General features: G+C 40.7%; 1 protein-coding gene and 1 long non-coding RNA gene across 15 annotated transcripts in view; one reads left to right on the forward strand and one right to left on the reverse strand.

Annotated features, from left to right (window-relative positions):
• Positions 1–17365, reverse strand: part of RUFY1 (RUN and FYVE domain containing 1) — a 43578-nt gene that overhangs the window by 15078 nt on the left and 11135 nt on the right. For 4 of the 13 annotated variants that reach the window (XM_043520645.1, XM_043520644.1, XM_043520646.1 and 1 more), the window contains exons 2-6: positions 5066–5239; positions 4564–4681; positions 3339–3440; positions 2015–2138; positions 806–867 (exon numbers count right to left, since the gene is read on the reverse strand). In XM_043520645.1, the coding sequence (XP_043376580.1) occupies positions 806–867; positions 2015–2138; positions 3339–3440; positions 4564–4681; positions 5066–5239 (580 nt within the window). Of the gene's footprint in view, positions 1–805; positions 868–2014; positions 2139–3338; positions 3441–4563; positions 4682–5065; positions 5240–6504; positions 6652–7319; positions 7459–16730; positions 17020–17365 lie in introns of those variants that run through there. The other 9 variants (XM_043520643.1, XM_037906072.2, XM_027833637.3 and 6 more) reach the window with 9 other exon arrangements.
• Positions 7532–17009, forward strand: LOC119566901. Of its 2 annotated transcripts, none has more exons than XR_005226384.2 (3): positions 7532–9211; positions 10339–13251; positions 13489–17009. It is a non-coding gene; the product is annotated as an uncharacterized LOC119566901 (long non-coding RNA). The 2 variants fall into 2 exon arrangements; XR_006283205.1 differs by having other exon boundaries at positions 7532–8922.

A 17365-nucleotide genomic window follows, 5' to 3' on the forward strand; every position in this document is an offset into this window, starting at 1 on the left:
TAAAGATGTGAAGTCAGAGCAGCTGTTAAATGACACTGTCAACTTAAAATCTAGTCAGTTTCAATAAAGTGGCTACGGACGCAGCACCTACTCCGAGTCCACCTAGACCATTTTTATGGTTTTACATTGACCTTTTTCTCTTTGTAAATGTGTCTCCTCTGTTCACCTGTTTAAAAAGACCCATGCAGAGCAGGGGAAAATGACAATACAAGGCAAAGTAAACAACCTACAAACATAGACAGATATTTTTTCCAACACTATTTTAATTACAATAATTATGGTGCTGCTTTACCACGAATTAAGTGGTAGAAATGTTCAGAAAGAAGTATCTTTTATTGGACCAACAAGCTTTAAAGCTCCACAGAATTCTTCTTTAGTCTGTGGAGCTCGAAAGCTTGTCTTCTTCACCAAAAAAAGTTGGTCCAATAAAATGTATTATCTCTCCAACCTTGTCTCTTTCATAACCTGGAACCAACATGGCTACAATAACACTGTAAACAAAGTAGTAGACAGCTTCCTTTATACCCACTTCACCCACACACCCAGACCAGTGGAAACCATACACTATGTATCCACCTTGTGAAAAGAGTCACCGACGCAATCTGATGTTCCCTTTTTAAAGAATTTAATGCACTGAACCCCTGCAAACTCAGATCATGCTAGCTTAAGGACCATGAGGGCCCAAGCTTAGGACATGAACTCTGATCCAGTTAGAGATGTCTCCAAGGGAGTACAACATTTGACAGTTTAATATTCTGAGTTTTCTATAAAAAGAGTAATTAAGATCGTATGATGATGAACTTACTGTTTGCTATCATCACTGTTCTGTATATCCTTAAGGTATAAGGAAAAATCAATCACTCCAACCTGATGAAAACGAGTTACACATCGTTACAATGCAAGTTAGTCTTTCAAGCAGTAGTTGCTACCATTATCTAAGTTTCATTTACTTTTTACCCATTTAACGTTTAAGTTTAGAAATACAATTCTATCCTCTGAAGCAAAAGAAGTTTGCCTTTTTATTTAAAAAAAAGATCAAAATGAAAACTGAACAAAATCCATTGGATATAATTAATCTATCTTTGTCTACACTAGGAAATTGAATATTGCTGACAATTATTTTCAGTAATGATTCCCTTGAATAGGTACTGAAAAAGTATTTAAGTGTTGCATAGACAGGGCAACAGTTTCCAGTAGTGATTCAGAAAGCATGACAAACTGATACATGGCTGTCAGCAAGTCTTAATCACACTTTCTGAAATTGTGCTGAGAAAGGTTTGTCCATTCTGCACTAGCACTTAAATAGTTTTCCAATATACATTTGGTACCATCTTCAATCAGAGGTAAGTTTTCTAGTGTATGCTGTGTGTTTTGCGAATTTCAGAATTGTACTCTGTAATAGAATTTATTTCCAATGAACTTAATTCTTGACTTCTCTGTAATAATTCCATACAGGTCTTGGTCAGATGAAGTTTTATCAGAGTTTTTAATTTTTATTGCATCACCAACCTATACTATAGCATCACTAACCCAACTATAATTAGCATTCAGCTGGGATTTACATAAGGTCATATTAAACTCTAACAAACTTCCCTTTCGCCTGAAAGCAGGACATGAACTCAACCTGAGAGTAATTTTTTTTTTTAAACTAAATATCAAATTGGATTCATTTGCTGGCTGTAAATAAAACAAATCAAACTACTGGAACTTCTATTAAAGGCAACACAGGGACAATAGGTACAGTGCTGTCATTAAAAATGCCAGGCTTCTTTTCACAAAAGCATATATTTAAATAATGTGTTCCATTTCTCATAAAAAGTCTTCAGATGTCTGCTTGTGACATAATGCTTCAGACAGCATTAACCGCGTAGCGAACCATGTTTGTAAATTACAGCCCCAATTCACAGTACTTATATATGTGAATAAGTGTAATGAGACCTGAGCACATGCTGAAGTGCTTTGCTGAGTCGGAGCCTTTTGAGGTTAGTTTTCTATTTTAAAGCCTAGTTTTTACCTGGGAATCCAAATCTTCTCCTTTCAAGCAAAGGTTCGCATCAAGAACATTCAGTCCAACCAGCAAACCTACAATCACTGCTCCTTCCTCCTCCATCATCAATGCATCAGGTTCATAAAATTCACTAAAAGAAATAATTTAGAGGAAATTCTCACACATCATGATTTCAACATCAGCAATAGCAGAAGTTCCATTTAACAAAAATATTTATATAAAGTGGGATGGTAGCTCTAGATGAAGAGTAGAATGTATATGGATCCTCGCCTTATCACATACTGTAACACAAGAACAAGAGTAAACTTCGAAACCAAAAGGCAACAAATGCAGAACCCCAACAGGAAATATTTGTTTGCTAAGCATACAGTCAACTTGTGAAATTCACTGCCATTGTTGCTAGATTTTTTTTTTTAAGTTTAAATTTAGATTCACAACCACTAGCATCTGTAGCAATGTAAGGTTTTGTATGAACATAATCACAGAATGGCATTCAAGGGCTCGAGAGGTACCAAGCCTTTATCTAAATCAAAGATAACAGAAAATTACAATCGCTGTTTAAAGAAAGATTGTCCTTGATAAAGATTATGCATAATAAACTTCTCCAACTCTCAACTGTCCATTGTATTTAGAATAAGATTTTGTATGTATTGTTTCAGTAGTACTTGGAGATTAAAAGAGCACTGGCAATAAGTAACTAATTTAATCAATTTGGACTAAATCATATTAGGGATGTTGTATGTCATACTGGTTTGCTGAACAACAAACATTTCCAATAGTATTCCAAGGTTTTAAAGGAACAACTACATTGTATGATCTCAAAGCTCATTGTATGGGTTCCACACTACTTTAGAAAGTAGAAAAAGTCCACAGAACTGTGTGTTCTCTGTCAGATCACCAGACAGGATTCTGAAGAACTATAATGGCATCCTCTTACAAATAATCAGCAGTTTTACATTCTCCCCAAGTTTTGAATGGCAACCTTCCCTGCTATTTCAAGTCACTGGCGCACATAATTTATTCATTCCATGAATTTATATGCATATTTTATTTAGTTCAATTCAAACTTGATAGGTCCAGCAAAGCTGAAAAAGAATGCTCAATTCATTAATAAACTACATGCAATTTTTCCTCATTTACATTCAGAGAACGCTGTCCAGCACTTTCAAAAATTAAACTATAATCTCATCCATTGTTTTTACTTCCTGAGAAACCTAAAAATGAAAGGAACAAAGGATATTTATCTCAAAACCAACATGCACAGATGTTTCTCTTTTCTATATATAAATGGTATATCATCAAAGTAATACAAATTTGGGTGTATGGTTACCTTAATAAAGGTTTGTGGTCCAATAGTACTTTCAAGTAATCTGCCAGTTTCTTTTGCATGAGTGCAAGATAAAGCCAAGCTCTTCCTCTTCCTACTGCTGTCCTAGGATACAATACAGATGCAAACCATTATCAAAATTACAATAAATCAAGATTTTAAAAGCAATTTTTAAAGTATTTCTGTAATTCAACATTAATAAATACACATTCCCTAAAAATAACGATGATACCAAGTTGGAGGTAGTATTTTATTAAAATGAGCACAAAAACCCATGAAGAAAATTAAGTGGGAATAAAAGTGTTTTTACATCTATAGAGAAATTATTAAACAAATCACGTATTTAAGTGAATGGGAAGCACCTGGTCAAATTTGGCCCAAATCAAACGCAAGTTTTTATTATGTGTTAGACCAGTGTTTCCCAAACTTGGGACACCGCTTGTTCAGGGAAAGCCCCTGGCGGGCTGGGCCAGGCCGGGCCGGTTTGTTTACCTGCCGCGTCTGCAGGTTCGGCTGATCGCGGCTCCCACTGGCTGCGGTTCGCCGCCGCAGGCCAATGGGGGCTGCGGGAAGCAGCAGCCAGCACATCCCTCGGCTCGCATTGCTTCCCGCAGCCCCCATTGGCCTGCGGCGGCGAACCACAGCCAGTGGGAGCCGCGATCAGCCGAACCTGCGGACGCGGCAGGTAAACAAACCAGCCCGGCCCAGCCCGCCAGGGGTTTTCCCTGAACAAGCAGCGTCCCAAGTTTGGGAAACACTGTCTTAGACTAAAAGAAAAGTTCCTATCATTATTAATTCCAATGAAAAAACTTTTAAATACAAATATTTTTCTGTAACGTTTGTAACATAACCATTGCAGCATTCTGCTAGTGCTCAAGAATTTGGAAGTGAACCTAGTCTATTTACATCATCCAAAAACAAAGCAGAAAGCAGACAAATGACACTAAAAATGATTTAAAAATTCTCTCATTTTGAATAGTTTAAAGGTTAGGAATTTTTAAATGTATTTTTGCACCGGTAAGGAATTTTTAATATACTTTTTTAGCCTGACAGGTTCTTTTGAAGGTTGAGGTGAGGATACAGAAGTGTTGAAAATGGATGTAATGAAAGACATGTAGAGCTTTGTGCTGCATTTATACGCTATTTCCTCTGGCTCAGAGAATGAGATCTCCTCAACTGAGAGAGAAAGAGACTATAAGTTATTATATTACCCCAGTCTTCAACTCACTTCAACTCTGGCAGATTTTTAACACTAGTTGCTATATCTGATGCTTCTGGACAAAGTTTCTCCACCAGCTCCAGAGGACCAAAAAATGACTTATTTTGTCCAATAAAACTCTTCTTGGCTAAAAGGGAAGAAATACAGTGGTGTTAAAAAGCAAGAAAATGACAAACGTCCTCCTTCAACTCCACAATCACAAATGGTATAAAAAGAAGAGACCCTTAAAATGTACTCCATCTTACAGGCTCTCAGTATGTACACTAAGTTCATTGCTCAGTCAGGAGATGACAGAGACCCGATTGAGAGCATATAAGAATTTAAACAGATAATGTAGTTGATCCTAGCTGTACCCCAATATTTCTCCACAGATTTTTTTTTTAAATATTAACATTTTACATTGTAATATGATCTCAAACCACACTAAGGCAAATCTGAATGAATTTCTATTGCCTTTCAACATTCCTATGATTTCAGCAAAACTCATTTAAGAATGAACTATGGTGCTCACCTTTTAGCCCATGCTTTAGACAGTGTTCCATCACCACAAAGAACTGTTGCAAAGGAGGAAAGTCAGAATCCAGAGTCCTACCCAGGCTCAGGGCTGACTGGATCAAGACTTTGATACTGAGCTTCATCATATTCATCAAGTTTGAACGCTCTTCCATTGTGTGGCATTTAACAGCTAAAAAGTTTTAGGAGAAAAAACCCAATGAAAGCATACAGGCTTGTTTGTCTTTAAGATAACATTGAGAAAGATAGTGCCCAGGTATAGTTTTCAACTCTCAGCCTCCCAAGGCCTGAATGTGTAACACTGTATTTTTAAATATGTTAGACATAAGACATAAGGCACAGCAGAAATAAAATCTATTCATACGAAGAATACTAACTGACTGACCGACCAGAGGTTAATTTAGGTGCCATGTGTGGAGTATTATGTGATTTCAGATTCAAGAATCAACATATCAGATTCAAATTTACCATAAAATTTACAATAAAAAATGTTGACTGTGAAATGACTTAGATGTAGCTCTAACAAGAAACACTTTATAATGAGGTACAGTTATGAGGTATATGGGTAACAACCAGACTGAAGGGTGCTTCCGTCACTGTCTAGATTCAGGCTGACTCCATGGTACACTAGACTGTACTTTGATTCCCAAGGCCCTAAGCTATTGCAACAAGCCACACATGCTGAAACTCCATCCTACTCCTTCACTAAGAGAGTGGGGAACATTGTTACATAATAACTTCATCCTATATCAGAGGGGTAGCCTGTTAGTGGCACCTTAAAGGCTAACAGATTTATTTAGGCATAAGCTTTTGTGGGTAAAAAACCCACTTCTTCAGATGCAACTTCATCCTATTCCCATCCCTCCATCAGAGGGGTAGTTAGGGCTGGCTGTAAACACAAGCAAACAACTTTTGGCCCTGAATGTCTAATGACAAGATCTTGCAGTGGGTCTGAAGAGAAACCCCATGCCCTAGGTAACCCTGTGGTAGGGTTCCTTGGGTTCCCACAATTAATACCCATCTTGCAAACTTAAGAGAGAAACAGACAAGTGAAATAACTGGCACTCTGCCTAACTTGAAGGGGTCCCCTCCACAGCCTCCTGTTCCCTCTGCTCCACAACCCAATTGCCTCTTGTCCTTCCCAATGGGGATTCTCTCTGCCCCCTAGCACTATTCCCCTCAGGAGGGGCCATCATTACATCCCTGCCCCCAACACTATCCTCCCCCAGTAGAGCCCCCGTGGTCCCCTGCCCCCAACGTTATTCCCCCAACTGGGACCCCCATATCTCCTGCTCCCCAGCACTCTGCCCCCTTTGGGAGCTCTCCCATTACCTCCTGTTTGCCTACCCCTGTGGCCTCCTGTCCCCACAACCCCTAAGCAGACTGAGGTCACAGGAATGGCCCCAGGCCGAGACCCCACAGACCATCCCCACCGACCTCTCACCCTCTCCAGCGCTGCCAGGCACCCTGCTCCCCCGCCGCTCCTAATACAGGCCACTGATTGGGCGACGGAGGCCCATCATTAACGTCCCATCCAAGCCAATCAGGGTGCAAGGGCCACAAACGCCGCTTCCAATTGGCTGCACGTTCAGACAGACCCCTCGCACGTTCCCATTGGGTGCGAGAGCCTTCGCTACCTGCCCACCTCGATCCTCATTGGCTCGAAAGAGAGGAACGAGGGAGCTGAGAGACTGGATATAAGAAACCGCCCAAAGGAGGGCTCGCGCCGGGGACTCTCGCGAGTTAGCATAGAGAGAACGAGAGAGGCGGGAGGAGACAGCCGCCATCTTAGACGGGGCTGCTGGTACGTGTGAGGGAGGCCTGCCCCTCCCCTACATCCCAGTAAGCCACTGTCAGTCTAGGTCACACGACCGTTTCACAGCTCGACCTGGAAAGACAAAACCTCCTGCTGCGCTCCCCGGTTCCAGTGCGGGGGGCGCTAAAAAACCCCCATCCCTCCATTAACTCCCCCTCATGCGGTCGGTGGGTGGGAGGACGCTGCCTACCCCCACTAGCCCTCGACTCACTGTCGGGGGGCTGCCTACCCCATCTCTCCCATTAGGGCTCCCTCTCTTATGTGTGTGTGGGATGCTGCCTACCCCTGTACTAGCCCTTCCTTATCCAGTGCGTGAGTGGGGGCGCTGCTTACTCCTATCTCTCCTAATAGTCCCCCTCCTGATCCCAATGGGGGTGCTGCCTACACCCCCATTAAGTCCCCTCCAACACCTGATTCATGTGGGAGCGGTACCTACCTGCCACATCCCGACTTCCAGCAGTGACACCTCATTCCCAGGAGCGTGCAGCTGCCTATCTGCCGCAGTCTCCTTCCTTCATTCCCCAGCCTGCAACACCCTTGCTCTTGACAGCGTGGACAAAACAACCTCACATGTGGTACTTCGTGATAACAGACATCACAGTGGTGAGGAGGATTATTGTTTATGCCACATCTAAAATGCTCAGAGCAAATCTAAAAATAGGAAATCCATTTAAGGCATCAACAACCAGATCCACCTCAGCTCACAGGAGCAGCTCTTATTATTACCATTGAAATAATACTACGCACATGCCGATGAATCACAACACTCCTTCCCAACAGGCAGCACAATGCATGCATCAGATTCCTCAAAATCACACACTCAAATGCACATGCTAAACTCTGATGTCAGATATTTTTAGGTAACAGATTTCAGATATATACGATTAATCTTGCTGAGATTGCAGGTAAACTTGTGTGTGGTTTTTAGGAATCGGATGCATACATAGTGTCTGGTTGAACAATAGAAGTGAAAAGAAAGTTGACTGTGGAGCTGAGGAATTAATGGCTTTGTTTAGGTGTTATGTTTCAGCAGTAATGTATTTATATTGAAGTTGTTGGAATGATTTCCTAGATCTGAGTTTTTATTAAAAGGAAATATACTTTTGCAACTGTAACTTTAAGACCTGGTCTACATCTAAAGTTGCATTCGTTTAGCTTAAAGTGTAATTTTAAATGGATTTAGGCAAGGTGGGTGCAACTTTGTGCATAGGCACTTTTAAATAGATTTAAACCTGACATATTGACTAAGTTGCTCCTGTAACTTAATGCAAGTTAAACAAATAAGTCACTTTTCAACTGATATAAAAGTGTCTGTGTTGGGGTTTGCATCAATTTAACTAAATTGTTTTAAACATTATTTAAGTTAAGCCAGTGCAGCTTCTGTGTTTAGAAAAGCCTCCAGTTAATATTTGTGTGTCTGTATATACACATGATAAAAATTATATTTAAAGGAACATGAAGGTTGTAAAGTCAAGCATTCAAGAGCTAGGAAATGCCAGAAATACAGTTGCCTGTGCAACCATAAGTTGACCCTCTTGTGCATATGCATTGTGATACAGTCCAGTTATATTACATGATCACACCTGTTGTTTCCATAGGAGTCCTGCCTTATTCAGTGCACAGGACAGACGGTGCTCACTGAATGAGCAGCTATTCAATATTTTGTTTTAGCCTCATTGTGTGGTCCTGTGCCTTGTTTACTGCACACTATTCAAACTCTGCTGTGAATACAGAATTCGTTTCCTCACAGGCATTCTATAATACTCATCACTATAGTATTGGCAGGGCCAAATTAATGCATAGGCAAACTAGGCCCAGATTCATGGGGGAGCCACTCAGGACAGGTCTTTACTACAGCACGGATCCACGCTCTGATATCGATCCACTGACGGTTGATTTAGTGGGTCTAGTAAAGACATGCCAAATTGACTGCAGATCGCTCCGCAGTCGACCCTTGTACTCTACCCCCCGACGAGAAGAGTAAAGTAAGTTGATGAGAGAAAATCTCCCGTCGACCCCCTGCAATAACTCAACCTAAGGTATGTTGACTCCAGCTAGGTTATTCATGTAGCTGGAGTTGCATAGCGTAGGTCGACTTATGCAGTAGTGTAGACAGCCTCAGGTTTGGCCCAGCTGCCTCTCCATCGTGATGGAGGGGGCAGCCGGGCCAAATTTGAGTGAGTGGCGTTGGGACCCTATTCCCCAGGTTGCAATGCTACTCACTCAAATTGGCCTTGGCTGCTCCACCGTCATGATGAGCAGTGCCCCAAGAAGCTGGAGGATAAGCAGATGGTCTGGTAGATCCACAGCATTGCCAGCCTGGCCATGGTGAGTGTACTGTACAGCTGTTTGTTGTTGTTCATGTTATAAGGTAAGGACCCAGAAGTGCATGTTTGCCTATGGCCCAGCAATGGGTTAATCTGATCCTGGGTATCAGAGTGCTTCACAGACAAGGAATAGTCAGTTGCACATTTACAAAATGGGAAATGATTGCCTAGAAGGAGTACTGCAGAAAGAGATCTGGGGGTCATAGTGGATCACAATCACAAGCTAAATATTAGTCAACAATGTTACACTCTTGCAAAAAAAGCAGAGATGTATTAGCAGGAGTGTTCTAAGCAAGACATAAGTAATTCTTCTGCTCTACTCTGCGCTGATTAGGCCTCAACTGGAGTATTGTGTCCAGTTCTGGGTGCCACATTTCAGGAAAGATATGGACAAATTGGAGAAAAGCAAGAGAAGAGCAACAAAAATGTTTAAAGGTCTAGAAAACATGACCTGTGAGGGAAGACTGAAAAAAATTGGGATTGTTTTGTCTGGAGAAAAGACGACTGGGAGGAGACATAATTTTTCAAGTACATAAAAGGTTGTTACAAGGAGGAGGAAGAAAAATTGTTCTCCTTAACTTCTGAGGATAGGACAAGAAGCAATGGACTTAAATTGCAGCAAAGGGCAGTTTAAGTTGGACATTAGGGAAAAACTTCATGTTGTCAGGGTAGTTAAGCCCTGGAATAAATTACCTAGGGAGGTTATGGAATCTCCATCACTGCAGATTTTTAAAAGCAGGTTAGACCTGTCAGGGATGGTCTAAATCAGTGCTACTGCACCGGTCCACGAGCCATCGGCTGCCGGTCTGTGTGCACACTGGGGAAAAAAATTGCCAGTCCCCCACATCAGATAGTATTATCTAGACCAGTGCTTCTCAAGTTAAGTCCTGCCATGAGTGCAGGGGACTGGACTAGATGACCACTTGAGATCTCTTCAGTCCTATGATTCTCTGATTCACGAATTTATATTCAAAATGCTTCTGTGAAGTGAGGTGGTATTATCACCCTCATTTCACAAATGGGGAGCTGAGGCCAAGAAAGAGTCCACTAATTTCAGGGCCCAATTTGAGATGCCCGATTTTTTTAGAGTACTTAGCGAATGGTAACATTTTATATGTTCAAACACAGCTCCCATTGACGTCAGTTGCAGCTGTGAGTTCTCTGCACTTCTGCAGATCGGATCCCAGCATCTCAAGTTGGAAACCAAGAAAAAGAGGGACACAATTAGTGACCACCTCTGAAAGAAATCTGATTGAAATGACTTGCCCAGCATCGCATAGGAACTCCATGGCAGAGGCAGGAGTAGAATCCAGTTATTCAGGGCAACTTTCAATTGCCTTAACAATGAAAGCATCATTTTTCTTCTTGCAATCCCTTCCTCATTCACTGCATACTGTGCAGCTTCTGCAACAAATGAGGCACGGGACCTACAGACGAGTCTCCTTCACTGCACGCAATCCTGATTCCTTCCCAGAGCAGGTTCATGCTGTGCACTGAACAAGGCATGGATCCTGCTAAACCAGTCAATCTCCCTGCTCTCTCTCTCCTCCTCCCCCCCGCCACCCAAAAGTCTGGTTCTTGTTCCCTTTGCATTGAATTCAGGCAGCTTCCTCCTCCTCTGCCTGGGTGACAACATGGGGGCATTGAGAGCACAGGAGAAAGAGTCTCATGGTGTCTCTCCATATTTGTATCTGGCGTCACAGTAGCCATGAGGAGTGATTGGAGGGAAAATCCTGATCAGACCTGCTGGCTTGGCTGTAGCATACTCTCTGCAGATAGAATCTTTGGAGAATTTATCCGCCAAACTCTTACAAGCCTTTGAAAAATCACAATTCACACATGGTCAAAGGCTTGTAATTAATCAAGTTTGGGCAGTTTTTCAGGGGGACAGCAAAAAGTATATCCTTGACACCAGAATAAGGGTCAGATTTCGAGGCCTTGCTCCCATGGATGGGAATGCTAGGGCTTCGCAGAGATTTGTAATTTTTTTTTTTTTTTAAACCATGGACTATAAGCCCCTGTTTTTTCCCTGATCATGTTCTCCCAAACGGATGAACCATTTTCTCTTAAGTTCCTCCAAAATGTTTCAGCCTGAAGCAGAGACCTGGCATGGGAAATTTCAACCCAAATGATTAAAGTTTGGCAAAGTTACAAGCAATTGAAAACAAAGTCTTATAATGGGAAGTGCTGGGCAACCTTAACTATAGGCAGTGCTACCAGCCCCATCAGTAATATTTATAGAGTGCCAGTTTGCATAGCGCTGTAACAGAGAGAATGTACCAAAATAAACAGGAACCTGCTTGGAGTGACTAACAGAAGTTGGCCCAATAAAAGATAACTACCTCATCCAGCCTTGTCTCAAACTGAAAACACACAGGATAGCACGATTGGGTTATAGCCAGAATGGAGCATAGAATAATTTACATACACTACACATTTTTAGAGGTACTTATGAATTAATAGTTCTCGTTTTGTTTGAAGTTTTAAACTTGAACTGTTTGAGTTACACTGGATAAGGAAAAAAAAAATCCAACATAAAGGTATCCCATCCCCTTGTTTAGCATAACAAAAGCAGCCAGAACAGATTTTGCTTCAGTCTTTTGTAGTCTGACTTTGGGTTTAGTCAAAGTGAAAAGTTTCTGACCAAAATATTTGTAAAAGTTTGGAATGACTGAGAGAGGGAGTTTAAGATGAAAGTACATTCCCTCACAACAATGTAATGAAACAAATAACCCACCTTGGGACTGAGGTTTGTTGCTGTACAGTTATCAAATGTTAGTTACACTGGAGTTGAGTAACATACCAGTAAACTTCTCTTTTTAGGACTTTATAAATAAACCCAAATACACATTGCAAGAGAAAATTTGACAATATTGTTCTTTGCACTTCTGAAGTATCAAAATATCTAGTCTATTGCCTCCTGCCCCTTCTGATCTATCTATAAATGGCCCTGGAAACATTAACAGATGGCCAGATTCAGAACTGGTGTAAGTGAGAAACTCCATTGGCCGAAGGTCAGTGGAGGACAAACCTAAATGCTTAGTAGTTACTACAGTAAATTAATTACTGTACTTTCTATTTATTTGCATGTTCTAAATATCATCAGGATGGCATAAAAAAAGCAGACTATTTGCCTCACATCATGACAATGGAATTCACTTGGCTCATTGTGTGAGGTAAGTAATTTGATGCAACTACAAAATACCCAGTTTACTAAACAAACCAATAGATATCAAAATACGTAATTTACACAATTTAAGATCTACAATAGGACATTTTTTAAAAAAGAAACAAAAACTAGATTAAAATAAGAGTTAATTACCAAAGAATCCCACAAAAGCAAGGAGTCACAGAATTTAAGGTCAGAAGGGACTATCAGATCATCTTGTCTAATCTGTATATCACAGGCCACCAACACCCAAAATTAGACTGAAGTATTTACAGCTCACAGGAAACTAATCTATTATGTGTCACAGGGAAACACTAGGAGGGACTGAGGTGTACCAATGCCCGGGGCCTCTGCAAAGGCAGGGAACTGATTCAGGTATACCCAGTTGATCCTGGCAAGTAGCCCACACCCCATGCAGCAGATGAAGGCAACCTCCCACCCCCCCCACAAGGTCACTTCTCAAAGAAGGAAATCAGATTAGTTGTGGCACTGTCTACTTTTGGTAAAATCATGTTGTATAACATCCATGAATTTAATTACTCTTTCCTTCACAATTTGTTCTAAAACCTTGTGTACTACTGAGATCAGATTAACCTGTCTGTAATTGCCTGGATCACTTCCCGCCCCACTTTCTTAAATATACATATGGCTTTAGCTATTTTACAGTCATATGGTACTATCCCCGAATAGACAGAATTATTAAAAATCCTTGTTATCTGATTAGCAATCTCCTATGCCAGTTCTTTCAGTATTTTAGGTGCATGCAGCTCTATTTTTTTCTTCAGCCTCAGACGTGGTAATATTTCTATACACTTTCCATATCCCAGTCCAACCCTGGGGTTTTACAACAGACCCTAACACTATCCCAACAGGTTTCAGAGTAACAGCCGTGTTAGTCTGTATTCGTAAAAAGAAAAGGAGTACTTGTGGCACCTTAGAGACTAACCAGTTTATTTGAGCATGAGCTTTCGTGAGCTACAGCTCACTTCATCGGATGCATACTATGCATCCGATGAAGTGAGCTGTAGCTCACGAAAGCTCATGCTCAAATAAACTGGTTAGTCTCTAAGGTGCCACAAGTACTCCTTTTCTTTTTACTATCCCAACAGAACCTCTTTCATGATCCTTCTCTAATGATTTTGACCAAAATAGATTCAGTTTTGTTCATACTATCACTTAGTAGTTCTTTATAGTTTACCAGATCATTGATGTACAAAGCTACCCCACCACCTTCACCTTTATTTCTGACTCTCCTAAACAGCATATGTCCTTCAGTACTTTTACTTCAATCATGAGTGCTATTTCACAATGTTTCTGTAGTCCCTATAATGTCTGGTTTGACCTTCTGCATCAGTAATTCCAGTTCCTCCATTTTATTGGCAAGACTTATAGCACTCATGTACAAGGATATGAGTTTCCTTCAGACCTCACCCAGTTTTCCAGCTGAAAATGCAGTGACATTTAAAAATGTCACATCTTTGTATATTGCCAAATTAATCATGGGTACTTGCTCTTCATGCAGCAAATCTGTGAAGATCTCAAATGTGTGTGGCTGAATTTACAGGAGTTGTAGGGCTGCCACACTTTAATAGTATGGAGGCATCCCTTTAATTTCATTACAGTGCTCTCTAGTAGTGGCATATACAATTTTAATAACTACACAAACATACAGCAATTCACTAAATATGCATGGGATCATATACATGCATCAAAGGAATATATTTTATAGCTTTGATTGTTTTTTGTTTGTTTACAATCCTTTGTGCCTCTCAGAGGCTCTCCAAGTGCTTTCTAAGGTATGTGTGTATTATCACTATTATACAGATGGGGAAACTGAGGCATGGGGAGGTTAGAGGGACATTCAGCTTTCAAGTGTTGTCTGTTATTTTTGCAAGTAAAATCTGATTATTATTGAAAAACTAGAGGAAAATTCTAGTCTGTTTTTCAGTTTACTGTGCACTTGACAGAACTTTGTGTGTTTATGTTCACTGTTTCCCCTGTATAGTCAGTTCCCTCTGTGCACACTGAAAGGGAAGGGAAGATATTTAAAAAAAGCTAAATGTGATTGTAAAGCTGTAACATAGGGGCAGCTGTACTGCCTGAAATCACTTAACTCATATTTTGAAAATGATTAGATTTCAAGTTGATGTTTCTAAGTGACTTTTCCAGGGTTATGAAGGAATTCAGTCAGGAACACACTATACTATGTGTGTTTGGAGGTTGTGCATGTCCAGATTTGGGAGCAGAGGAAATCATAATATATGGCTCTCCCCTTCCCACTGGGAAAATTGCTCGGCCACCTCTGCAGCACCATTCACTTCCCTTCTCCTCCACTATACCTTGTGAAGGGCGCTCCACATAGGGTGGGAAAGGCTGGAATGGTGGTGGTGGTGGTTAAAATGGGGGCAGGAATGCATATCATCTCCCGTCTGGCCCTGTGGAAATTCAGAAGAATTTACAATACAGCCTGGGGATTTATTCTTTTTGCCATGGAGCTCCCATCTCAGTGGGGAAATCCCCTTTGTGGGCTGGGAGGGTAGGGTAGGTTTCAAAGGCTGCTTCATTGCAGCCACACTGCCAGGAACCAAAAGGGGTGTAGAAGAGGCAAGAGCTGCTGCAGGAACATGCAACTGCCACTGAAATGGCCTTAGTCTTCTGTGGTCTCCCCTCCAGGAACTACAAGTGTTCTAGCCAGGCCATGCACCCTATACCACATGGGTTGGAGTGAGAGGGGCAAACTCACACCAAGCTCCTCCCAGTGGAATGATGCGGGGGTGGGAGGGAGGGGAATTCCTTTTCCTTCTCTTGGAGGGTGCAATCTGAGTCCAGGTCTAGTGGCTTGACATTATGATATACTGAGATTTATTTGCTGATTAGAAGTAGACATTCAATTATTAGTTTTCCACATGCAAATCACTCCTGTATTATATCTTCGTGGACACACACACACTGAGAGCATTGAGAAAAGGCGTACTTCTGGCACCTTAGAGACTAAAATTTATTTGAGCATAAGCTTTCGTGAGCTACAGCACTGAGTATCTTGTTGCTGCTACACAGAAACTATTATTCTTATTCTTACTATTCTTTTTTTGTAGAATCTTCATTAGGCACCTATTAAAGTATGAGAAATGCCTTTGTTGTAAGACTCCCAGCTCCTGATCTTTGTGGAAGTAGTTAATATATAACATGAAATCGAACTACTTCAGAATATTTTGATCAGACCCAATAACTTTTGCACTGTTCATTCCAGATTTCTCTCTCTCCTTGTCCCTCCTCCCATGTTTCCTCTTCTGCTTTTCTCTTCCTTTTCCCTTGTTTCCTTTTCTAGCAATCCTTTCTTGTCTGGTTGTTTGTCAATAAAATGTTTGCCTTTAGGTGGGACCTGAACTGTGCTATGTCAGCTCACCTGGGGATAGAGGTTTCAGTAAGTACAATAGACCACGACAAGCAATGATAGGGTAACTTCAGAATCTGATACCTCAATATAGAACTCCCGCATAAAAGAGGGGCCAGCCTCATTAGAGGATGTAGACAGAGCCTTCATGTCCTGTCTTTCTCCCCCATGCCTGGCACTATTTAGTCTCCTTCAAGTTGATGTTCCATTTAGTCTGCAATGGTGGAAGGCATTTATCTGGCATTTTTTTTGGAAGACTTACAAGAAACACTTCAGCTAATGTATGCAGCAATACACACTACATAGAAGGTGACATCCTAACCCTGCTGAAATCAATGGCAAAACTCCCATAGATTCAGTGGGGCCAGGATTACACTAATTAAGCAGATTTAAGCTCCTAAAAGGACATCCATAAGTGTTTGCTAATAAAATTATTTATCATGTAGAAAAAGATTCTTAAGAGAAACTGAATAGTTTAATATCTTGTTATTCAATATTAGAACTCTGTTGCACAATTGCTTCCTGATGTTTCATTACTATGTGTGTGTCAGAGAGACTGTGAAAGTCATATGACTAGTAAACAATATATAGTTTCCTTGTCCCAGTCAGCCCACCTATAAATAAATAAAGAGACCATTCTAGATACTGATGCAGTCATGCTACATCTAAGCTGAACTTTTCTGGGAAATAAAAGTGTAATGCACAAAAATTAAAAGCTAGCCTCCCCAAAATATCAAAAAGTTATACTTTCCCTGATAATGTAAAAGTTTGCTGAGATTTGTTCTCTGGATTCATAAGTACTTTGTAGAAATCATTACAGTATCCACAGGAGATAGTTTTTTAATAAATGCAAAATAATAATAATGTATCTTTGACACTAAAACATGCCACTTGCAGGCTATAACTAACTTATTTGTACAGGGTACAAGAAAGTTTACTGAATAAACATAACCATACTTGTTTTTGCTGTGTTGTCATTGCTGACTGGTTTGGGTACGAGTCCTGCCAAAGCTGCAGACTTCAGAGCGTTGCCATAGCTCACTGCTAAGTTTTCTGAAGCTTTCTTGGCCAGTGAAAAGATGGGAGCAGACCATCCTGATTCTTCAACAGTTTTCTCTTTCCCTTCATTTTTGAGCTCAGTTATATTAGGAATCAGGGTTCTGTCAATGATTTCAAAATCCTCTTTCCGTTCCACAGCAGATGCATTGCAACTCTCTCCTTCAGCCATCTTTAAAATGTCATATGACACTAGTCATGAGCAATCGAGTTAAGCAGAAACTCTCTGCCCCGTCTTCCAACTTGTAGTTGGTAGGAGTTATATGAAATAAAAGGTGTGCTCTGAGTGATTGTACAACAACCACTTGCATGAGCAAACGTGTCAGATACCAAAACCCCTGTGATTGTGGACATTTTGCCTTGCATGCTTCAAGTTATACACACAGCTATATATTTTCTGGTTACTGATTAATTACAACAAACGATATCCCTTTAGGTATTGTGCAGTGAATGTCCTTTTGTATGATTTCCAATTGTTATTTGTAGCAATCTGAAAAAACAAATGAATCCTCTGCATTTCTACACAATATTTTAAG

This window comes from Chelonia mydas, chromosome 8 (assembly GCF_015237465.2).
Source record: "Chelonia mydas isolate rCheMyd1 chromosome 8, rCheMyd1.pri.v2, whole genome shotgun sequence".
In the NCBI taxonomy this organism is placed as follows: Eukaryota; Metazoa; Chordata; order Testudines; family Cheloniidae; genus Chelonia; species Chelonia mydas.